This window comes from Arvicanthis niloticus, chromosome 6, assembly GCF_011762505.2.
Source record: "Arvicanthis niloticus isolate mArvNil1 chromosome 6, mArvNil1.pat.X, whole genome shotgun sequence".
In the NCBI taxonomy this organism is placed as follows: Eukaryota; Metazoa; Chordata; class Mammalia; order Rodentia; family Muridae; genus Arvicanthis; species Arvicanthis niloticus.
The window spans coordinates 23,850,775-23,875,429 of record NC_047663.1 but is presented as its reverse complement, the minus strand read 5'-3'; the positions used below and the strand labels follow the sequence as shown (position 1 = coordinate 23,875,429).

At 43.1% G+C, this 24,655-nt stretch overlaps 2 protein-coding genes across 4 annotated transcripts in view; one reads left to right on the top strand and one right to left on the bottom strand.

The window, feature by feature from the left end:
* Ikzf3 (IKAROS family zinc finger 3) overlaps positions 1-8,852 on the bottom strand; it is an 82,189-nt gene extending 73,337 nt beyond the window's left edge. Inside the window, exon 1 of one of the 2 annotated variants that reach the window (XM_076935833.1) lies at positions 8,529-8,852. In XM_076935833.1, coding sequence (XP_076791948.1) covers positions 8,529-8,535 — 7 coding nt within the window. In that variant the 5' untranslated portion in view covers positions 8,536-8,852. The remainder of the gene's footprint in view (positions 1-8,528) is intronic. The other variant, XM_034507852.2, reaches the window with a different exon arrangement.
* A 4,721-nt stretch (positions 8,853-13,573) lies between these two features.
* Positions 13,574-22,544, top strand: Zpbp2 (zona pellucida binding protein 2). 2 transcript variants are annotated; one of them, XM_034507851.2, is made up of 8 exons: positions 13,575-13,810; positions 13,931-13,996; positions 14,981-15,106; positions 16,349-16,510; positions 17,000-17,218; positions 17,775-17,857; positions 20,105-20,285; positions 20,799-22,544. In XM_034507851.2, exons 1-8 carry the CDS (start codon positions 13,762-13,764, stop codon positions 20,891-20,893), a joined length of 981 nt encoding a protein of 326 aa, XP_034363742.1. In that variant the 5' UTR covers positions 13,575-13,761; the 3' UTR covers positions 20,894-22,544. The 2 variants fall into 2 exon arrangements, with proteins under 2 accessions (XP_076791950.1, XP_034363742.1); XM_076935835.1 differs by lacking the exon at positions 14,981-15,106 and having other exon boundaries at positions 13,574-13,810.
* The last annotated feature ends 2,111 nt before the right edge of the window (positions 22,545-24,655 follow it).

The following is a 24,655-nucleotide window of genomic DNA, read 5'->3' as shown; positions in this document are numbered from 1 at the left end:
AATGAGCAGTGGCTTCTTCACAGAGAGAGCACACTGGAGAGGAACCCTGATGGATGGATGAGTGCCTGTACCAGAGAGGCTGTTAACAGCGTTGGGAAAACAAGGAAAGTTGGTCTGGGTGTGAGAGAGATGGGTGTGGGGGCATGCGTTCATTTTTAGACTTGCTGAGTTGAAAGAAAAACATTAGAAAAATAGGCAGTTAAAAAAAAATGTGTGATCTGGGAACACCAGCGGTGCAGAGGGGCAATATGGACAGAAAACACCCCTGGAAAGACACAGGGAAGCTACATTGTAAAGTGTTCTGGGTAGGAAAACTTTCTGTTGCGGTCGATGATTCTGGCAGCCATCCTCAAAATAGATTAAGGGTGGTAAGTCTAGATACAAGGTTACCAGTAGGAGGGAAAAGCATGTAACATTCTGAAGCAGTACTGACCTACAGGGCCCCAGGGGGCCACCAGGGGTGGTGAACTCTGGCAGAGAGAAACCGGGTCTCATAGGGGTCCCCTACTCCCAACTCTCTAATCTGGACAGTCACTCATATCTGGGCTTCATCAGCCTCTGTATTGAAAAGTAAACACAAGTTGTGTCCCATTTTTGCCTCTAATGCTAATTCTTGGTGAACTAAGCATTATACAGTCCATAGGTCCTTGGGCATACGCCTATAATCCCAGCACTTGTAAGAAGGGACAGGAGGATCAAATCAAGCCAGCCTGAACTACACAATGAGAGCCTTGTCAAAAAAACGAAGGGCTGGAAAGCAGTTAACAGCTTTTGCTGCTTTCCCAGTGGATCTGTCTTTGGTTCTCAGTACCTACATTCTCTTTTCTTTTTTCTTTTTAGTTTTTCAAGACAGGGTTTCTCTGTGTAGCCCTGGCTGTCCTGGAACTCACTCTGTAGACCAGGCTGGCCTCGAACTCAGAAATCCGCCTGCCTCTGCCTCCCAAGTGCTGGGATTAAAGGCGTGCGCCACCACCGCCTGGCTAGTGCCTATATTCATAACTCTAATTTCAGGGGATCTGAAGCCTCATAAAAATCTAAAGGAAGGTATGGCGGCACACACCTGTAATTCCTACAGTTTGGCGGCAGAAGCAGAAAGACAAGGAGTTTAAGACCAACTAGCCACGTAGCAGGTTTAAAGCAGCCTGGACTTTATGAGATCTTGTCTCGAAGCAAAACAAGCACAACACACTATAAGAATTTTATGAATCATATATCAGTTATTATTTGTCCAATTTTATTCCTTGCACATCTATCATATGTTATGTAGCTGTTTTATTTAGAGGTAACCAGGACACATTAGGTCACCGGTGTTTGTAACAGCCATTTGTGAAGTCCTTTGAGAAATACAAATTCCTTCCCGTGAGCTGTACGTGCCATACTGTTAGCTTGGCATACTCAGAAACTGTGTTCTTGATTGTGTATTCTGGGCTCCTAGCCCTTTTAATTCAAATTTGAGAAGTAAGATTTATTCCACTTAAATCATCACATCTATAAATCATAACACTTAACAAATTATCATGTCTTAGGTTTTATATGTATCATAATTTACGAAGAGTCAAAGAAACTGGCTAGATTTTCAAATGCAAAGATTCATTTTTTAAAAGATTTATTTTCTTATTATTTGTATGTGTGCCCGTGCACTTGAGTGCACATGCATGCAGGTGCCAGTGGGACCCAGAAGTGGGTGTTGGAGCCCTGGAGCTTGCCTAGAGGTGTCTGTGAGTGCTGGGAATAGAACTCTAGTCCCCTCAGGAACAAAAAGCACTCTTAACCAATGAGCCATCTCCCCAGCCTCGAAGGGTTGATTTTTTTAAAAATATATATTGAATTCTTATCAGCTTCCTGACTTCATTTCTAGAATGTATGAAAATGCTAAAATGTTATCCTAATCCCCTCATCTACTCACAGATACATTCTCATTTATTCAGAGACATTATTTTAATAATAGCAAACAGCCTGAAGATGGAGCTGGTTGGCAGAGTGCTTGCCTAGGATGCATGAAGCCCTGGATTCTGTCCCAGGACCAAATAAACCTGGCATGCATACCTGTAATTTCCAGGGGAAACCATTGACAAGTCAATAGGATCCAAAGTTCAAGGCCATCTTCAGTTACGCAGACAGTTCAAGGCCAGCATAGCAGACATGAGACCCTATCTCAAAGAAAGAGAGAAAAAAGGAGGGAGGGAGGAGGAGGAGGAGGGAAGGTGCTGGAGAGAGAGGTCAAGAGCCCTGGCTTTTCTTCCAGAGGACCTGGGTTCAAGTCCCATCATCATCATGGTGCCTCACAACCATCTATAACTCCAGTTCCAGGGCATCTGAAACTCCCTTCTGGCCTTTGCAAGCACCAGTCATACATGTGGTGCAGACATACATGCAGGGAAAACACTCACACACATAAATAAGTAGTGGCATGCAGATGTGTGTTTGTTAGGACTGTATGAAACGCCCCTGTCCCGATGCAAAGACTCACAAAGCAAGAGGCACTTCACACCATGGGTCCTTAAGCTGTAGGCCACAGAACTCAGTGTGGGGATCCCTAACTCGGTAACAACAAGACAGTTCTGAATGTAATGGCCACAAATTAAGACACAATGGAACCGTAATGAATCCTCGGGGTTTGTGGCAGGACTCAGCCTTGTCGCATTATGCGACCTGAAGGTAGCTTTGGTTCTAAACATGCATGGCATTGTGTATACCATCAAGCCACAAAGGCCAGTCAACATTGTCTGAAATGCCCTGGGTCAAACCAGAATCTATTGAATACTATGAACTGCAGCAGCAAGGTGGGGTTTGTTTGTTTCATTTGGGGGGAGGATTCTAGGACAAGAAACCCTCTTCCTGGAACTCACTCTTTAGACGAGGCTGGCCTCACCAAGATCTGCCTGCCTCAGTCTCCAAGTGCTGGATTAAAAGTATATGCCTGGCTTCTGCTTTTTAAAACTATGTACAGTTTTCTCCTTTTATGAGACTATAATGGTTTAATTATGGAAAATAAAGACATCATTCCTCGGTGTGTGATAAGTTGGTGTATATTTGAATTGGATTGGATTAGACTAGATGGCTTTTTAAATTGCTATTGGAGGGTTGGCTGGTTCAGCAATTAAGAGCACTTTCACAGAGTGCACGAGGTCATCTGTTCTCAGCACCCACATAAGGTGATTTACAACCTCCTGTAACTCCAGCTCCAGAGGCTCTCCTGCCCTCTACTGGCCTCCACAGGCACTACACTCACCTACACATATACACACCCATATAATAAAAAATAAAAATAAGTTATAAAGTGGCTGTTTGAGTTACTGAATTCAACCATTTAGCAAATTTTGGCTTAGATTAGATAATAATTTGTGAGATGACCCTGAACACACATTGGCCATTTTGTTCTACGTGTTTATATGAAGCACTGTTTTCAGTTTTAACAACTATAAAAAAAAATCAATTAAGTCCAGAAAACATTGACAATACTCTGTCATGCCATTAAATACTTGACCAAGATTTAAATCTTCTATAAAAATAATCATGTTCATTTCATTAATATAAAAATTTCAACATTGTCTTAATAAATGATAAAATTATATGTATTGTTATTTTAAAATAAATTTATTTGTGATGTATTAACATCTGGTGACTGATTTGTACACCTATTTTATATAATTATCTACACATATATAAAAATTTACCAGACGAAAAGGGGTTTTGAGTGGGCAAAGCTTAAGAAATGCAGGCTTGCTCGGGTTGTGAACAGTTTGTCCCTCCTGGCTCCCTTGACTCTCCTGCACATAACTGATTTAGGCAAATGCTTCATGCAAACTATTGGTCCATGTGCGTCTCAAAGTTTCAGTGCTAGAGCCTAACACTCGCAGTGCCAAGATGGAGTTAGGAAGCTATGTGTGACAAAGGAAGTTCATAGCTCTGAGAACCAAGGGCTTAATATAAGTCAGCCATAATTGCCACAGAACTCACCGCTACATGGTTGGAGCAGAGAACCAACTCCCACACTCTGACCTTTACATGTGTGCTGGGCATGTGTGCGCCCCCTCCCCACACACAGCTAAAAGTAATAGGAATTTTAGACAAACATAATAAAAAGCTATTTTTTAACACTGCTTTCTTCACTGAATGCAACAAACTCAGAAAGACTTCTACAAACCAGGCACTGGGCATACAAAAGAAAAACTTAAGGGATGGGAAGATAGCGAGAGGACCTGAGCTTGGGTCCCCAGCACACATGTAAGAAGCCATGTGTGGCAGTGTGTGCCAGCAATCCCAGCTGTGTGGAAGCAGAGACAGAGGGTTCTCGGGACTTCCTGACCAGTTACTCCAGCTGAATGAGTGTGAGCTTCGGATCCAGTGAGAATCCCTGCTTCAAAATAAGGTGGAGAACCACAGGGGAGAACACCAGCCACCAGCCTCTGCCTCCATATACACGCACATACAGGTTCACACACATGCACAGAACATTCACACAAGCACAAAAATAAGCAAATAAGTCACTCACTGAGTGTGGTAGCCACCTGCAATCCCAGAACCCAAGAGGCTGAAGCAGGAGGATCACGTATGAGGCTAGTTTAAGTTACACCATGAGATCCTCTTTCAACGACAACAACAAAACATAAAGCCCACAGGAAGGATAAAGCAATCCACAATTTTCATATACCACAGGAGAAGTGCCTACAGAAAGGAGAAAGAAGGCTTTGGCAAAAGTGGGGGGGAGCACGGCACTGGTCTGGGTGAGAACCAGAAGGCAGGAGGGAGACACCTTCAAAGGTTAGCAGTAGTGTTCTTGGTGATGGTGCTTGAGTAGGTAAGGGTGGGGCAAGGTGTGTCAGAAAAGCCGTGGATGTGTGAGACACACCATGGAAGTGTGAGACACACTATTCAGTTATAGAAAGTACAAACAGAATTTTACATTTTACCAGAATGTTACATGACAAATGACTACCACAAATTCCATGAGCTGAACTAAACAATAGAAGCCGGCATCTAGGAGAAGATTGCATAATGAGGGACTACTTTGTGCAGAGGCATCCGGTTCTGTGCGGTTGAAAATCTCCCATGAGAATGAAAAATAGAACAGATACCCAGTCATCTATAGGATGACCCAGAGGCACTAAGATCATTCCCTGTTATGCACCTTGTTTATAAAGCAGGAAGCTGCATAAAATATACACACATTTGGGACCGGAGAGATGGCTCAGCAGTTAAGAACACAAGCTGTCATTGCAGGGGACCCTGGTTCTGTTCCAAGCATGCTCTTGGTGGTGCACAACCACCTGTAACTCCAGTTCCACGGGACCCTATACCCTCTTCTGACCTCCGTGAGCACTGTGGGCACTGGGTATGATGCATGTGGTACATGTACATATATGCATGTGGTACATATACATACATGCAGGGAAATATGCATATAGATGAAATACAATAAATAATTTATCTAAAAAAATACACCTTAAAAGATCTTTCCATATGGTTAATGTAAAGACTTTATGATATTGAGAAACCCATCAGGAAGTCATCCTTGTGACCCGCCTGCTCTCTGAGCCACTCCAGATAAAAGAGTTGCTGCAGTATGGACATGTGTCACAGAGCCATGCAGCACTGGCGGTCACATGTCACAGAGCCATGCAGCACTGGCGGTCACATGTCACAGAGCCATGCAGCACTGGCGGTCACATGTCACAGAGCCATGCAGCACTGGCGGTCACATGTCACAGAGCCATGCAGCACTGGCGGTCACATGTCACAGAGCCATGCAGCACTGGCGGTCACATGTCACAGAGCCATGCAGCACTGGCGGTCACATGTCACAGAGCCATGCAGCACTGGTGGTCACATGTCACAGAGCCATGCAGCACTGGTGGTCACATGTCACAGAGCCATGCAGCACTGATGGTCACATGTCACAGAGCCATGCAGCACTGATGGTCACATGTCACAGAGCCATGCAGCACTGATGGTCACATGTCACAGAGCCATGCAGCACTGGTGGTCACTAGCCTTGAGTACACACACCTCAAGTCCCTGACTGTGGGGAGATAAATCTTATCAGTTTTAATTTGGCAAATGAACTCTTCAGTTTTACATGAAGGTTTACTTTTTAATGAAAAGATACGGTCTTTTTAAAAAGACAGAGCCTAAGATCTATATTTTAAAGGCTTATTTCATCTGACATCTTCACACAGAGAAAGTTTCCCCCCCCCCAAAAAAAATCTGTTGATGATTGCAGAGATAAATGGAGGAAAATGATGCTACCCACTGAGGGAATGACAGTGTGCTCTTGCAATTCACAATAATCGCGGTATATTACGTTAGCCACCAAATTAGGCAGAAATAATGGTATTTTACATAATAAAATATATAAAGCATTTTGTGTCAGACATTTTTATGACTTACATTCTTATATCAGTAAGATGGAGCACTATGATACAGGTCAAATCTCTGTAACACCGAATATCAAAATAGTACAAAGTATCATATTTTAAATATCAGAAACACGAGTCAACAAAATGCTGTGTGTCTGTAATCGCATCAATCAGGAAGCTAGAGCAGAAGGACTGCCATGCGCTCAAGGCCAGCCTAGGCTATAGCGGGTTCAAGGCTAACCCTGCATTGTCTCAATAAACAATCAAAATTAGCCAGATTAGTCTAATTAGTCTAGATTATTTTTAGTTATTTTACTATATCAACTATCCTAACCTCAAGGACCAAACATTAAAATGATCAGACTCACATTAGTAATCTTGTTTAGTTTATTCTTATTTAAAGGCTGAATTTGTGTAATTAAATATACTATATAATGTCTATCTCTTTGTATATATTTAATCTAGTCATCCAAACTTATAACTTCTTTAAATCATTAACCTATATTCTGTACATTCTTTTCCCAGGTATAGTCTACAAATGCTAGATTATACAAGTTCTCATTACTTTTTTCTTCAGGAAGTCTTCATCGGTCTTACTGAAGAGCCTGGTAAGGAGATCCGTGTCCTAAAACATGTTATTCAGCGTAGTGTCTGTATTGCCTCTTGAATAACTAATTAGCTAATAGCATATTGCTATTAACAGTTGTGGGTTCCCTAATAAATGACATGGTTAAAACTGGGACATGATATTGGAGAACTGACCAGCAACTTCAGGAGAAAAGATTAGTTGTAATAATTAAAGCATGAGAGCTTGTTTTAAAATAAAGTTTCCCATAGTATACACCATGCCAACTTTTTTCCCTGTCTGTTCTTGGATGAGGAAACTTTCACATGCAAAATATTACACTTCATAGATCATTATTTAATTTAAATGTCAAAACACTTTGAAGTTATTTTTTTAACTTTGGCCATTAAAAACATTAGGAGCGTACAGATTTTTTTTTCCTGAAAAAATGTTTGAAGCATCATTCAACAGCAAACATTTAAAAGTTTCTATTCATTGCATTACCACTTGCCATTTTACTGAGAGAAAAAAAATATATGTTTACGTTAGTCAAAGCAGGAAGAAGAGGAGGAGGAGGAGGAGGAGGAGGAGGAGGAGGAGGAGGAGGAGGAGGAAAGGCCGCGTCTAGCCCACATATCATGCACAAGCTGAGAATTAAGGGCAGTGTTCCACTCAATTGCATTATAAAACAAAAGCTTTATCATATTTAACTGTGTTCCAAACTAGTTATAGCTTCACATACACTTGAACTAAATAAAAATGTCAAAAGATCAAGGTTCGTGTTTTAAAAGAGATTCTTCAACCATCATGAAGAAAATAACTGTGATATTCATATTTATCAGACCAACACTTTAATTAGCTAAGTGTCAGTGTCTCTCTCTCTCTTAAACGAATGCAACGCTCAACTTCTGATTTTCTCAAGGCCACCTCTCCTCCCCCAAAGTTGAGCCACATCTTCCATCTTCAGAGTTTTAGAAACACTTGTTGAAAATGTGAAATTGCACTTATCTTAAGGAAGTTCACACTGCGAAGCTTCTGAGAAGCAAAGCTATAACTTCCGAAATGAAATTCTTAACGTGAGCCTTATTTTTGTTTCGGGGTGTTTTTTTTTTTTTTTAAGTTCATACAGAAGCTTGGTTTCCAAGCTAACTAAGTACAATCGCTAATCATTTTCAAATGTGTCCTTAGCCCCTAAGACAGAATTCACAGAAAAGTCACATTACAGAAAGACAGCCGCAAGTAACTCAGATTAACCTAATTCCTATGGACACTGAGGCCGTGGAGCGTCCCTCCCCTCCCCCGGGGGAAAGAAGACTATTCCATCCCAGGATTGGTGCCAAACTCAGGGACACCCCAAGTCCGTTCTTCCTTTGCAGATTTAAGGTGACCCATACATATGCCCCGTCTCACAGCCCCCAACAAATAAAACTGAAGAGAACTTTGCACTTTCCCAAGTTGGGGGAGGGGGTGTCTGAGAACGGACACGCATTTAAATTAAAAGAAATAAATAGAAGCAAAACCGAGATTCAGAAGGAAGCCGAGCCTCCGAGCGAGCGCAGCGCTCCGGCTGCTCAAAGCCCCCAGGGCAGCCGCGCCGAGCTCACCTTCCATGTCGCCGCGGGCCGCGCGGGCTGCAGCTGTCGCTCAGGCTCCGGGGTCGCTCCACGTGCTGCTGCCGTGGGGACCCGGGCGGCTAGCGGGAGATTCCCGGCGCGGGGAGGCCCGGGGATCACTGGGTCGCGTCGGCGCAGATGCAGGGCGGGAGCCGCGGGCAGCGGGGGAGCGGGGTTACAGCGGCGCTGGCTGGCGGCCGCCTTAAAGCACGCTCGGGGCGCCGCGGGTTCCGCACCCTCAACCCACTTTTGAATGTCAAGCCTGAGGAACCCTGATCGCGTGGAAACAGTGCCTCAGCGACGGTCTCGGGACGTCTACTTGAGAAACACTGGGGATGAGGGCGCTGTCGCAAGGAGAGCGGAGTGGTGTGCGCAAGCCCAACTTCCAGATTTGCCTGACACGGAAGGACCTGGAACTTTTTATCTAGACTCAGGGATGACAGTCATGAGAACTGTCAGTGAGAATTCACTTCACTGAGTTATTTATGGAGTTTCCCCCCACTCCCTGCCCTTCGGTTTTTTACTCCAGTTGAGGTGGCCCACCACTATGATCCCAGCACTTGAGAGGCTGAGACAGGAGGATTGCCATCAATTCCAGGCCAGCCTCAGACTACAGTAGGAGCCATTTCTCAGAAAACAAACTTTAAAAAGCCCTTGGTTCAGATTTATAGATAGTTCAAAAGTACGTTGGCATTTACAACTCTCCAACTTTTTAACTTGAGGGGACAATTCTCTCATTTTGCTGTCCTTTCTGAGAACTGGTTGATTTGCCAGTGTTAAAAAAAAAAAAAAAACAGCAGTACGTATGTATGTGTGTTCATTTCCTACGAATCTTCTTTCTTCTAAATAGGACACTTTACAAAAATCCACGTATGATGTGTCAGAAGAGTGAAGGGTAGAGCTATGTGCGGTGGGAGGACTAAATCAAGGGAAGGTGTTGGCTCACAGAGGCGTACCAGTCAACATCCTTTCCCATCATCTACGCTTTATAGAGGAAAACACTTGTCGGTAGGGAGGGGAAAGGGGAAGTGAAGGCAAAACAGTTTTTCAAAACGCAGCGGTTCATCACACTCTTAAGAGACAGGGCTCAGATGGGCACTTGTAACGATGCCAACAGTGTTGAAGGAATGATCCCACTTCGATCATCTTGTTAGTTATACAAATATGTTTGAAGCCAGCTATGGTGGTGCAACACCTTTGATCCCATCACTGGGGAGGCAGAGGCAAGGGAATCTCCTTGAGTTTGAAGCCTTCCTGATCTAGACATTGAGTTCCAGGACAGCCAGGGCTTTATAATAGAGAGACTCTGTCTCAAAAAGACCAACAGACACATTTGAGATGTAAGGTTGAGAACTGTACATCAGTCATCCATATCAGAAGAAAATCATACTTCTGAACTCAGCAAGCACACTGAAATTTTATGAACGTAAGTTCACGTTGACTAGTGCCTTGGTGTACAGGCAGTCTGGGAACTCTATATACTGTTTGTGTACACACCATATATGACAGGAGTGCCTCCCACTGTCTTTGAGATCACAGAACCATAGCGGCATCTCCACCGACGTGAGCTAGAGTTCTGCAGGACAACATGGAGTTCAGAGACGTACAAAGGTTTAATAAACACTAAGGTTTAATTTTAGTACTGAAAGGGGAAATTTGTTGTTTGTGAGTTTCTAAAAGCAAAAATAGCACATCAAAAGTCGCAGAAGAGGAACTGTAAACTTTCACAGGGATGATAAGGATGAATAGTTAATTGGCTGTTTAAAAGACATCAAGCCAAACGTGGGGTTTTCTGTTACAATGTTCTCTATAGGTAACAGTGAACTGTTAACATGTGGTTCCCTGCTGCCTATTCCAGACTCTCCAGATACTCCCAGGGACAAATTAAAAGCAGAGGGGTACAACCATTTATGTAGCAATTCTACCCTCAAGTGGGTGAAGCACAAATCTCCCCTCTTTAAATGCAGGTTACATAGTAACATCCTTCCAAACAGTACAGTATTGGTAGGTGGGGGGGGGGGGTAACCTTATATAGAGAAACCTGATAAACACTCCTTAAGCCAGGTGAACACACTTAACATAAAAAGCGATAAAACGTGATGGTAGTGTGCATCGGTGACAGGATGTCTTGGGGCCGTCACTTTTCTGCTGCTGTGCTTACAAAACTCTATAATTCTATGCAATAATGAGAAAAACCATCAAGCAAAGTCCAAGAGAGGCTTTCCACAAAATACTTGATTATTTAAGGCTGAGTCAGGATCATCAAAGCAGTCATTAACTGTCAAAGTCAACAACAACCAGAAGGAAAGAAAGAACAAGAAAGAAAACAAGAGAAGTCCCAGAGACTGTCAACAGCCCAGAAGAGTCTAAGGGGACAGCACAACTAAATGTGACACAAAAGCCTGAGTGTGACTCTGGTGCAGATAAACTCAGGAAATATAAAAAATATGAACTTTAACAATGCTGTATTGTGCCAGGCATAGAGGCGCACATCTTTAATACCAGCACTTGGGAGGCAGAGGCAGGAGGATCTCTGGGTTTGAGGATAATGTAGTCTATAAGCAAGTTCCAGGACAACCAGGGCTACACAGAGAGACCCCTCTTGATAAGAAAAGAAGAAAAGAAAGGAAAAGAAAAGACAAGGATTGTTCAAGTGCACATCTGTGCCAAGTATCAATATGTAATATTTCATGTTAGAATAGTGCCTTGTGATATCAGCATTATTGTCTTGTATAAAAATCTCATATACTGAATTACTGACATAAATCAGTCAAGATGAGATGTCGAGAAATAAAGAGAATCAATATAGATTTCACAGTGTACCCAACTCGTGTAGCTTTTCCATAGAGCTATATGACAAGATTTGTCTGGGCTGCTGGGCATGATGCCACATGCCTTTAATTCCAGCGCTCATAAAGCAGAGCAGGAAGATCTCTGTGAGGCCAACCTGGGCTATACAACAAGTTCTAGGCCAGCCAGAGATACACAGAGAGACCCTGTCTCAAAATAAATAAACAAATATTATAAAAAAATAAATAAAAATATTACATGAATACTTCCAAAACATGCACTACTATTCCTTTTTTTTTCCCCATTTCTTTTCTTTTTGTTTGTTTTGAGACAGGGTTTCTCTATGTAGCCCTGGCTGTCCTGGAATTCTGTCTGTGGACTAGGTTGACCTAAAACTCAGAGATCAGCCTGCCTCTCTGCCTCTCTGCCTCTCTGCCTGCCTCTCTGCCTCTCTGCCTCTCTGCCTCTCTCTCTCTGCCTCTCTGCCTCTCTGCCTCTCTGCCTCTCTGCCTCTCTGCCTCTCTGCCTCTCTGCCTCTCTCTCTGCCTCTCTGCCTCTCTCTCTGCCTCTCTGCCTTTTGAGTGCTGGAATTCAAGGTATGTGCTACCACTACCCGGCTAAAGGTTTTATTTTTGATTATGTTTGTATGAGAGGGATGGAGAAAGTATGCACATGTGAATGCAGGCATCCATGGAGACCAGAAGAGGGCACTGAACACCAGGAACTAGGTTAAAATGGTGCTGTAAACTACCGACCTGGGTAGAACTAGAGCCCTCTGGGAAAACATATAAACTCTCAACCACTGAGCTATCTCTCCAGCTCTACTGTTCTAACACTCTTCTCATAGGAGTTAAAATTCAACACAGAAGTTTCTGAGAATCCTGTGCAATAACTGAGAAGTTAGTAATACTTTGTAAATTTGAAAAATGTTTTGATTAAATCTGAAATGAAGTGTCTGAGCGGTTATGAGCATTGGCTGCTCTTCTAAAGGACCCACGTTTGAGTCCCAGCATCCAAATGGCTGCTCACAATCCATTTTTAACTCCAGTCCCAGAGCCAACTCCCTCTTCTGGCCTCTGTGGGCAGTGCATGCCTGTGGTACACAGACAGACAAAAATGCAAGCAAAACACCCATACACATTTTTAACAGTTGAGGCTAACCCATGAGTCTAGACGTAGTAACTGACACGGGGTGGATCTGACTCACTGGATCCCATTTCACGCTTGAGCTATATAGATAAAATTAACAGTGACTAAAAATGAAATTACTGACAAAGGTTGCTCCTGGACCATCTGAGACGTTCCAAATACTGACTCGGCTCAAAGGAAATAAAACTGAAAACTCCTGATCTCACCCCAAATAACCATTCTGCACCCTATCTGAACCTTGGGCTCTCTCCCTAACCAACCTACTCAAAACCACTACTGAGGGTGGTGTTCTACTGCTAAGAGATAAACAACACATAGGGCCTTTCAGGACACCTAAAATAGTAGTCAAGATGGGACCACGCATGATGGGGTTAACGACTCAATTCTGTAAAGGTTCTGGGTTTGGTCCCCAGGACGGGGTTCAGAAGAACTTTGAAAGACTATTTCGAAGCTACCCGATAGTGACTTATCTCACATCAGCTGAGGAAAAGATCATACGCTGTTGCCTTTCGATGGGGCCCGTTTTCTAAAGCAAAGTTACTTCCGAATAAATTTGCATGAGGGGGTGTCCCTTACATCATCTCACACTCTTAAGTTGAAAAATAAAGGTTTAACCTTCCTCCACGTGGGAATGTCTGAGGGCACCCTTCTGAAGCTCAGAAGGCTCTTCAAGGTCTTGGGTTTGTGTGCCAAAAGAGTGCAATTAGGTAAAAACTGGGTGTGACGTTTTGAAAGATCCAACATCGCTAGCATCATGTCAGACTAGGGGGTTCCCGAGCTGAGCCCTCGCTTTTAGGAAATTCTCACAAACTTCTCCCTTCTTCAGATCCCCAAACTATGGCATCTTCGGGCTGCTCGGCGCCACCACCACCATCCCTGGGACCCACTGTGTTCTCTCGTCAGATCCTTTAGCCCTTAGTCTGAGGAAGTCCCCGGAAATCTTGAGTTCACTTCCTTTACTCTTCTCTTCACACCACCAGGCCGACTAACGCTAGGGAGCGGGAGCACCCGAGGCGAGGTGCGAAAGGCTCGGAGGGTGCAGCGCTCCGTAACTGCGCGTGCGCCAGGAGGCGGGGCACTCCATCCGCGAGCGCTTGCCCCGCCCCTCGTGCTAAGCCGGAACACGCAGGCGCTCTCGGGCACAGCCGCCCCCGTGGTAACCTGGGGCCGGTAGGGGAAATGCCCTCGGCGGTTTGCTTCGCTCTGTAGAGGAGCGATGGGGAGGCGTTGGGCCTGGCCTGAGGTAGGAGGGCGCCCAGCTGTCGCCGCTAGTGCCTGAGCGGGGATGCTCGCGTGGGCCCTACTCTCCGCGGTGCTCTGGTCTCTCGTAGGAGGTGGGGCTTGGCCCGCAGGCTCCTCCCACGTCCCGCCTTCTTCGCCTCCCGCCCAGCCCTGCCCTTACCTGAACCGTGGGTGCTCTCCACACTAAGTCAGAGGTTTTCTTTCCTCCGCAGTTGGATCGCAACGTTCTTCCTTATTCAATAACAAAGGCTTTGTTTACGGAATGGTAGGGGACCCAGGTAATACGTGCCTCTTCTCACGTTCTCACGCCAGGTCTGTCCCAAAAGCTGGGGATGCACCCACTTAGGTTCTTCAAGTTAGGGAAAAGGGAGCTAGCTAGGCAGGAGGGTGTCTGGTGTTCTGCAGTTCGGGAAGTTTGCATCATTGCCCTCAAAGCTAGTCTTGTGTTCCAGTATTCACCACAGATCTACTGCTCTGATACCACGTCTCTCTTTCAAATACTTCTGCTTTGTAGTGGCTGAAGCCACTTAGCGGGATGGACGTCCCTCTGGAAGGCTCTTCTCTCTCTCTCTTGTATTAACCAGCCCAATTCATGCATCAAGTTTCAGTTCAGTTTTACTTGCTGTAGTTTTCCTACACTCAGGAAAAAGTAATGGTCCACTTTAGAAATAACTTTGATCTACCACATTGCATTCCGAATTTAAGGCATTTCCCTTCTCAACACCGACACTACACCGCCAAACTGTACAATAGGCTTTATAGATTCCGATCCTGGAATGATTGGGCCTTAAAATAAATATCTTGTGAGACCATGTACTATCCAATTGAGTCACTGTAGATCACTGCAGTACACCTTTCTAGTAAGCACCGCACGGGACAACAGGAAGTTTATGTGAAATACCAAGTTTTCAGTTTTGAAATAGTTTGTCAGCCAGTCTCACACTCTGTGAACATTTAATTGCATGATCCCTTCGATAGCTCCTTACTGGAGCTATTTATTACTGTGTACGTTCAAAGGAACTTAATCTACATTTTTCTAGACTGCCACAAAATAAAGAAAAATATTACCGACAAAGTACAGTTTAAAGGCTTTCTATGAGAAGCAAAAAGGACTTCATTCTAAATGACAGCTAGCATCCAACATGTTATGAAGACCTTTTAAGTACTGAAATCCAGAAGGAGCTAATTGGTATCGTTGTCTAGGAGTGTGTGTCTTTATTTTACTGTATAATGTAATTATGCAGAATTTTATTTTGTCACAGTAAAAATATATATAAAGTTACATCAGACTAGCCCTGTCCTTATTTGTATGGATATTGATCGTGCTAATAAAGAAACAGTGGACCCCACCTACTTATGGATTGGGCCAAATGAAAACACATTAACAGGTAAATAATTTAATTATAGCTTAATGGTGTGAACATTGTTTTTTAAAAGTGCTGCCATTATTGAAAAGAACAAATTTAATTTTAAAATTCTATTAAATGCATTTTATTTTTGTATATGTGAGCGTTTTGCCTGCATGCATGCATGTATGTGCACCACATGCTTGCCCGCTGCCCTCAGAGGTCAGAAAAGGATATCTGATCCCATGGAACTGGAATTATTACTGGTTGTAAACCACCTTGTTGGTGCTGGGAATTGAGCCCAGATCCTCTGCAAGAGCAACAAGTACTCTTAAACACTGGGAAATCTCTCCATTCCCAATAAATTTAATTTTAACTGCAATTAAATTTTCTCAACACTTAGACAAATTATAATTTTTCTTAGCCTGTGACTTAAGTTCTTCCTATGCAAAAACTAAAGCAGATGCAAAAGACCACATAGGCCATGTGAGCACAATGCTCAAAAGGTTGAGGCAGGAGGATTACAAGTTTGAAGGTGGCCTGGGTTAACCAAAGAGATAGTTTTTTCTTACTTTTGTTTCCCAGTGCTTGGGACTGAATCCAGAGTCTGCCTCTCAAGTAGTTCTCCTCTGTGCTGTCAGGCTACCCTGAGGCAGTTATTTTTGGGCCCTACTTAAAAATGTTCAAAAGGACTAAAGTTTACCCATGAAACACCCATAGTGTGGGATATTCAATATGCAATTTGTATGTTAGAATAGTACCTTAGGATATCAGCATATTAATTTGTATCATGTATGTGTGTATATGTTTATATATGGGTGTAAATATAAATTTAATTATATAAATACATAAATATGTATTGATATATAATTTACTGAATTTCTGGTATAAATCAGTCAAAACTAGATGTGAAGAAATAAAGAAAATCAACATATATTTCACAAGTGTACCCGGCTCATGTAGCTCTTTCAGAGTAGTATGACAATTAAGGTCTTTTCCCCCCCTGGGCTGCTGAGCGTGGTGCTACATGCCTTTAATTCCAGCACTCAGAAGGCAGAGGCAGACAAATCCCTGTAAGTTCAAGGCCAGTCTGATCTACATAGCAAGTTCTAAGCCAGCCAAGGCTATGCAGTGAGACCCTGTCTTAAAAAAAAATCATTGGGTTTCTAAAATTCAAATAGCCTATTAATTTTGATTTTTTGCATGTATGTTTATGCCCTGAGTTCACTGAGTAATGTTTAAGTTACCTGTTGAATAACCAAGCGATTTCCTCTTTCTGATTAGTGAATAGCCAAATAAATATAACAAACACAGGAGAACTGGTACTGAAGAATTTTATGGAGTCATTATCTGGACATTATGCATGTACTCTTTCCTATAAGACTATCAAAGCAGAAACCCAAGAAGAAACTACAATAAAGAAGAAATATGACTTTCTGGTCTTTGGTAATAATACATTTATATAAAAATAATATAAGTACATGAGCCATCTTTCTGGTGCCCCAAAAACATCCTTGCATTTTAAGATCTATTTTATGATGTCTGTGTGTGTGTGTGCGTGCGTGTATTATGTGCATATGAGTGCAGGTGCCAGCAGAGGCCAGAAGAGGGCATCTGATGGGGGAGGCTGGGAACCACCACGGCTCTAACTGCCGTGCCCTCTCTTCTGCCCCAATGGCTTGTTGACACTATTAACCTACCCGCATTGCTACCACACCGTAGCCATCTCTCCTAAGTAGATAGACATTTAATGACAATGACGGGGTTTTTTCTTAAATATATGTATTGTGTAAACATCGGTGGAATGTTGTACAAGATAAGTTCTATTTCGAAACTGATTTGCAAGATTAATCATGTTGAATGTTACATGTTTTTGAAAAAACAGCAGAAATTAATGCAAGACACAACTGTTTTTATTCTCATCTTTCCCTCAAGCCTATCGGGAACCTGATTACTCTTATCGCATGGCTGTGCGTTTTACCACAAATTCTTGTGTAGGAAGATATAATGACCTGCTGTTTAGAGTGCTGAAGAAAATCTTGGATAACTTAATCTCTGATCTGTTGTGCCATGTCATAGAGCCATCATACAAGTGCCATTTTATTAAAATTCCAGAGAGGGACTTCGTGCATGAGCTGTTCATAGCCTTTCAAGGTGAAACAATTTTACAACGTTAATTTTATAGCTTTAATTCAGAACCATAATAGATTATAAAAATTAATCGCCATGTAAATATGAGATATCTCCTACATAGAATAAGTTCGAAGTGTTTGCTAAGCAGTAGTATGTGCCATTGCCTGGCTGTGGTTTGAAAGGCAGCCTCCCTTCACGAAGATACAATATATTGCTTATTATTAAAAGTCAATATCTTCTTGTTGACATAACTTTTAACCATGCAGCTAAGTTTCTGCTTACAATTTCTTATAGAATTTTAGGAACGATGTTTTATGGTTTCTGTTTTTGAGGAATTAACCAGGGAGTAACCAGACGCAATAATTTCTATTTTCAAGCCTTGTAGTTACTTCTATTAGCCCCCAGATGGAGTAAAGACACAGTGCATGTGCTATTCAAACTGTATGCTTTACTATTCTGATGAGGTAGCTGTGTTAGCGGGTGTATGCTTGCATGCCAACCAAAGTGTTCGGGCCTCTACTGAAGGGGCTGGCACTTTTTAGAAGTGGATGTGTAACTGTCGTGTTCTCCTCTCTAGTGAATCCTTTCGCACCGGGCTGGAAAAGTGTGTGCAACCACTCTGAGGATTGTGAAGACATCACCAATCACAATATCCTCAAGGTGAGCTCCCATGTCAACAGGAAAGCTCTGGGGACCCACAAAGCTTTTGGTAAATACTTTATCTTATTAATAGCAGTCCAAGGTCATCTTCAGCTACACAGTGAGTTCAAGGCCAGCCTGGGCTACATGAAAACCTATCTCAAAAGAAAAGAAAAATTCTGACCTTCACATGCAAACCATGGTGTGCATGCACCTACATATGTATACACACACACACACACAATATATATATATATATATATATATATATATATATATATATATATATATAGTTTTTTAAGGAATAACTTAAATTTATTTCTTCTAAATTTTTTAAATTATGTTTTTGTGTGTATACATCACACTTACATGTTATAGCACACATGTGAACATTTGAAGACAGCTGGCAGGAATTGGTTCTCTCCTCCCTCTGTGTGGGTTCAAATCCAGTTGTCTGGGTTCTAGGCAGATACCTTTACCACTGAGCCGTCTTCACCGCCCCCAGATGTTTTTATAACGGAGAACTGGTTACACATCGAGAGATAAATTTCTTGGCAAACTTTAGGAATCAGTTCTCTCCTTCCAGTACGAGGATGTCAGGATGGAGCTCGGGTTATCAGGCTTGGCGGCAAGCACCTTTACCACCTGAGCCATCTCACCAGCCCGCTTCAGTCTTTTGAATGGAAATTGTTTCTATGTCAGTATGTGGTTTTTGGTAATGGTGCCTCTGGAATATTAGATAGCTCCCAAGCTCCTGTTGTGTATTTAATTTATAGCAAAAAGGTGGATCCCTGGTTGGTTGGTTAGTTAGTTAGTTAGTTAGTTAGTTAGTTTTATTTTGGGGATTTTACAGAGTTTTACACAGGACTTCTCTGTGTAGCTCTGTCCTAGAACTAGGTCTGTAGAGCAGGCTGGCCTCTGCCTCCAGAGTGCTGGGATCAAAGGTGTGAGCCACTCCCACTCCCGCCAGGCTTCATTTTCTAAATGGTTAAGCGATGCCCTGAAGAAAAAAACCTCACAATCAAGTTACCACAGGTTAAATCTGTGGTTCTTCCAAAGTTGCATCGATAGGAAATGTGACAGTTGCTGTCCTACGACGGACTCCAGAGACTGAGGGCATTGTCAGAAAAATGTCTGTACTCTCCTGTCTCGTTCCCGAGTCCGTGCCTGTAATGTTTTGTGCGGTTTAGAAGTACTTGGTTAAGTTTAGTCATTATTATAGTTTGTCCTAAAGCCAGATTCACGTAGTCAGTTTGTAATGCTGACTAAAGCCTTGATTTCTGTTTTATTTGGCTAATTTGGATTTCTCATTTCTGTATTCTGTGTATGAGTTTTTGCCTGCATGTGTGTCTGTGTGCTGTACGCATGCCTGGTGCCTGAGGAGGCCACAGAATAGGACGTAGGATCGACCCCCTGGAACTGGAGTTACACAGTTGAGAGCTGCCTTGGGGGACCTCTGGAAGAGCACCTAGTGCTCTTTACAGCTGAACCACCCCTCCAGTCCCTTGTCTCTTTTTCTGTTTGGGGGGGGGGGTTGTTTGTTTTGTTGGTGCTTTTTTTTTTTTCCTTTTTAATAACCAGGGCGAATGAAAGGTCATGTTTAATGTATGAAAAAGCAAATAACTGAAAGCTAGCTTTTATCCATGTATGTGTGTGCATGCTTGTGTGTGTGTGCAGGTCCATGGAGCTGTGTTGAGGTTGCAGTACAGCTTCAAATGCCAGTCCCAGGGAGACGGTCTCTGCCTGATAAGACTTTACATTCTGACCAGCAAAGCCCCAGGAATCCTTCCATCTCCACCTCCCCAGCACTGAGATTACAAGCAAGAAAAGTTTTTGGCCAACTGAGGCATCCATCCCACCCAAACAAGTTTTTTTTTTTTTAATTGTGTATATAAGTACACTGTATGGGCATCAGATCCCATTACAGATGGTTGTGAGCCACCATATGGTTGCTGGGAATTGAACTCAGGACCTCTGGAAGAGCAGTCAGTGCTCTTAACTGGTGAGCCATCTCTCCAGCCTCAGCCCCCCAAACAAGTTTTTATAACTGTTTTCCTTAGCCACTCCATGTATAAATTAACAATTGTTAGTAAAGCCAAAGGTACTCATTTTAGGCTTTCACATAGATTTTTCAGGACTTTATCCAGTGTGTCTTGCCCCAGTGAGCAAGAAATATTTCTGCTGTCATTTACGGGGTGTGATTCATGAGAAGGATTTTGATTATTGACTTTAGTGATCATAATCTTCTCTGGCACATCTAAATCTTAGGCAAGAGATCGGTTAGAAGAGTTTTTCCGGAGCCAAGCAGACATTCTACACCATCGCTTCAACAGAACGATCCCAGCCATGCATTTCGTGGAGCACAGCTTTCAAGTCACACGGATAGACAACTGTCGACCAGGCTTTGGGAAAAACGAAGCTCTGCACAGCAACTGTGCTAGCTGCTGCGGTAATCACGAAATACAAACACCTAAGTGTCTGTATATCCCAGAGATGATTAAGCTGAGTCTTGTCGTCGATTCTTCCACAGAAAAGAGAAGGGAAAATCTTGAAAGCCCAAAGTTCTACAAATGATCATCCGAATGTATATTCTCTGCACTGTTCACTCTTGTATTACAAATCATTTCCATAGTGTTCTGACATATGATAGTGTTCTGTGCAGGAGAGCAGACTGGTCCCGCCTGGGAAACAGGGCTGGGGGCAGAGGGGAGAAACTGCAGACAGGCACTTACAAATGAGGCATGGAGAAGTCTTACAAATGCTGATAGAAAGGGAAATACAGTAGTCTGACTCTCCTGTTTTTAAGATTATCACGTTACAAAGTTGGAGGTAATCTTTACCACCTAGTTAGCTAAGCAGGTGTGGATAGCCTGTAGAAATGGTGTGATATTGAAGATGCTTTTGTTTTGTTGATGCACGGTGTCTGTAAGCTACTGGCTGACGGCCTGCGTTTCCCTTGCAGTGGTCTGTAGTCCTGGAACGTTCAGTCCCGACGCGGATGTCACCTGTCAGATCTGTGTTTCTGCCCATGTCTATGGAGCTAAAGCTTGCCCGTAATCTTCGAGAGCAGAGGTGAAAGCGTGGTTGTTTGCCTCTGAAGGTGGGGCCAAGACCTGCCCACGACAGAGCATCGTAGACACCTCCGGAAAGTAAAATCAGTGAGAGCGAAGCTTTGGAAGTTACGCACTCCAGAAACAACATCGGAAAGTAGCTAACATGAAACAAAAAGTTTCTGGGAAGGCATTTAACTCAGCGCCTCGGGGTACGAGGGAACGTTCAAGTGTTAGTGGATGCTTTAAATTAGTATGTTCTGTTTCCTACACACTGAAACATGCTCTGCACCTGACATGAAGGTCAAAAAGAGTAGCAAAGTATAACATAATAAAACATTTTCTATTTTCCATATTTTAATTTGTTTGAAATGGCTTCTATCAAAACATATATAATACCCCTTTTAATTTGTTTCTTAGATTTATTTTATATGTATGCTTATTTTGCCAGCATGTATGTCTGTGCACCACATGCGTGCTTGGTACCTTCAGAGATCAGAAGAAAGCATTGGATTCTCCCAGAGCTGGGAATTGAACCTAGGTCCTCTGGGAGAACAGCCAGTGTTCTTAACCACTGAGCCATCTCTCCAATAACTATAGTACTTTGGAAATTATCACTAAAGGAATCACTTTAGTCCCTTTGCTTTTAATTTCTAACAATAAGGTCGTGTTTTAGTATAGGCTTAGATTTACAGAGAATGAGGCAGGAGATCTGCAGTCACTTATGTTCCTCCACGTATACTCGTTATACAGACACACACAGACATACACACACACACACACACACACACACATCCCCTACTAATTTCACTCTGGTCCATGGTTCACATTAAGATTTCATTCCTCATGTTACAGGTTTGGACATATACATACTGTTCACCATTTGGGTTGAAACCCACTGTGCTTCACCTGCTCTCCACCCCTCCCTCCATCCTGCTGCTCCTCTCTCTACCCCTCCCTCCATCCCACTGCTCCTCTCTCCACCCCTCCCTCCATCCTGCTGCTCCTCTCTCCACCCCTCCCTCCATCCCACTGCTCCTCTCTCCACCCCTCCCTCCATCCCGAGTCTCTGACAACTTGTCATCTTCTTGTCTTTCCCTAACTGCCATGGTGTTGGGCTCATACAATGTGTGGACTCCAGACTGGCTTCTCCTCACTCAGCACTATGCATTCTGGGTTCCTTTGTGTCTTTTCATGACCTCATAGCTTATTTTCACTGCCAAGTAATATTGCAGGGTGTAAATAAAGCTGCCGTAAACATGAGTGTGCAAGTCTGTGTGGACAGTTCTCAGCTCAGCCCGGCTAATACCGAGGAGCATGGTTGCTGACTAAGATGGTGACTGTCTAGTTTTATAAGAGACAAACATACTGCCAACCAAAGTAGCTTCGCATCTCGTGGTCTTGTTCCTTCTCCTCACCAGCATCCGTACTGTGGATTTGGGGGTGAGGACTGCCTACTCTAATAGAGGGGTTTTTGTTTGTTTGTTTTTATCCAAATCCCTCAGCCATCTGATGCTGAGCATCTCCTGTGGTCACTCGCTCTGTTTGTGCTCCTTAGTTAATCTGTGGTGTCCAGAGTTTTTCCATTTTTAATTAGATTGTCTGTCTTCCTGTTGAGATCTAGGAGTTCTCTGTCTGTTCTGGTTCAGAGATTTAGACACCTCTGCAAAGATGTTCACTCTTCCTGGGGTTTGTGCTTCACCCCTTCCCACTGTCTCATGGAGCAGAGTTTTAATACCAATGAACCCCTGTCTCACCGTCCATGAGTCAGTGCACCATGCTGTCCTGACTCATGGGTATCAGTCTCATTTGAATAGTATTTTTCAGTATCATGTCAGTAACCCTGCACTTACGGACATGGTCGTTTCATTTTCCTTTAGCCTGTTAATGTGATGGATTGTATTAATTCAGAAATTATCATAAGTTCAAGACAGTGAGTTCCGGGCTAGCCTGTGCTACAAAGTGAGGCTGTCACCTAAAAAGAATTTTCAAATGTGTATTTGAATAAACCCTTTCTTGTCATTGTGTGTAAATTTTTCTCTTAACACTTTATCTGTCTCAAAACACAATAGCATCATAGCATTATGGGTTGTGGACATTTTGGGGCAGGGGGAGTTGTTCTGCCTCACTGTTGGCTTTTTGTTTGTTTGTTTGGCCTGTTTTGGTTTGAGGTATAGTGGTTTAGTTTGACCGTGCTAGAGATGGACCCCAAGGCCTCATGTATACTAGCAAGTACTCTCCCCACCACAGTGACATACCTGGGGCTGGGAAATAATAAAGCCTCCATTCCACTGCGTCCTGGCAACTGCCTGTTACCCATGCTGCTTGGAGATCTGGCTCTCTGCTCTTCTGATTACAGGGTTGCCACTTAGTTTAGCCCAGGGATGGGGGTATTTTTCCTTTCGTTTCTAGGCACCATTTTGGAGTCACTGAAGAAAGGCACTTCTGTTGAAGGGGTGCATACAGGGTTTCAAATCAGCCCTGGCCTTCTCAGTGCCAAACACATGAAGTCAATCCTTGTGGAGCTGTGACATCTACTGGCTTACAGTTTGTAAAGTGAAGTTGACAAAATGCAACAGCTACTAACTAGCAGTAGTCTTGGTAACTGATTAGTTACAGCTACTAACCAGCAGTAGTTGTGGTAACTAATTAGCTACAGCTACTAACTAGCAGTAGTTGTGGTAACTAATTAGCTACAGCTACTAACTAGCAGTAGTCATGGTAACTACATAGCTTATCATTAGATGTATACTACTTTTGCCTTGTAAATAATCCAGAGTGGCCGGGCGGTGGTGGCGCACGCCTTTAATCTCAGCACTTGGAAGGCAGAGGCAGGCGGATTTCTGAGTTTGAGGCCAGCCTGGTCTACAGAGTGAGTTCCAAGACAGCCAGGACTACACAGAGAAACCCTGTCTCGAAAAACCAAAAAAAAAAAAAAAAAAAAAAAAAAAAAAAAAAAAAATCCAGAGTGGCTTTGTATTAAAAATGTCTTTGGGGAGGCAATTAGGAACAAAGTACCTAAAATGCCTTCTAAGGAAAGCAATAAGGGAGCCAGGAGGGCAGCTGAGTGACAGCGCTGGGCCAGCCTTCTACGCACCAGGCTCTAGTCTCAGTTCCTAGAACCAGACAAAACTGAAGAAGCAGTGAAAAAAGAGCAGTCATGGAAAGTGAAGCCACAAAGGGTCAAATTCCAAAGTCGCTATTCAAAGCCTTGCACTGGCTCTAGCTGCTGTCATTTCCATGTTGACAGACAGATAGGACTAGATTTACAACCACTCCACAGCCAGGCTTTGTGGTACATCTGTAATCCCAGCACTGAGGGAGGAGTTCAAGGACAGCCTGTGCTGTGTGAGACCATACATGTGTGTGTGTGTGTGTGTGTGTGTGTGTGCATGCGTGCATGTGTCTGTCTGTGTATGTCTGTGTGTGTCTGTGTGTATGTGTCTATGTGTGTGTGTGTATGTATGTGTCTTGTATGTCTGTGTGTGTGTCTGTGTGTATGTGTCTATGTGTGTGTGTATGTGTCTTGTATGTCTGTGTGTGTGTCTGTGTGTATGTGTCTATGTGTGTGTGTATGTGTCTTGTATGTCTGTGTGTGTGTCTGTGTGTATGTGTCTATGTGTGTGTGTATGTGTCTTGTATGTCTGTGTGTGTGTGTGTGTGTATGTGTCTATGTGTGTGTGTATGTGTCTTGTATGTCTCTGTGTGTGTATGTGTCTTGTATGTCTCTGTGTGTGCGTGCATGTGCGTAACAGAGGGAATGATCTAA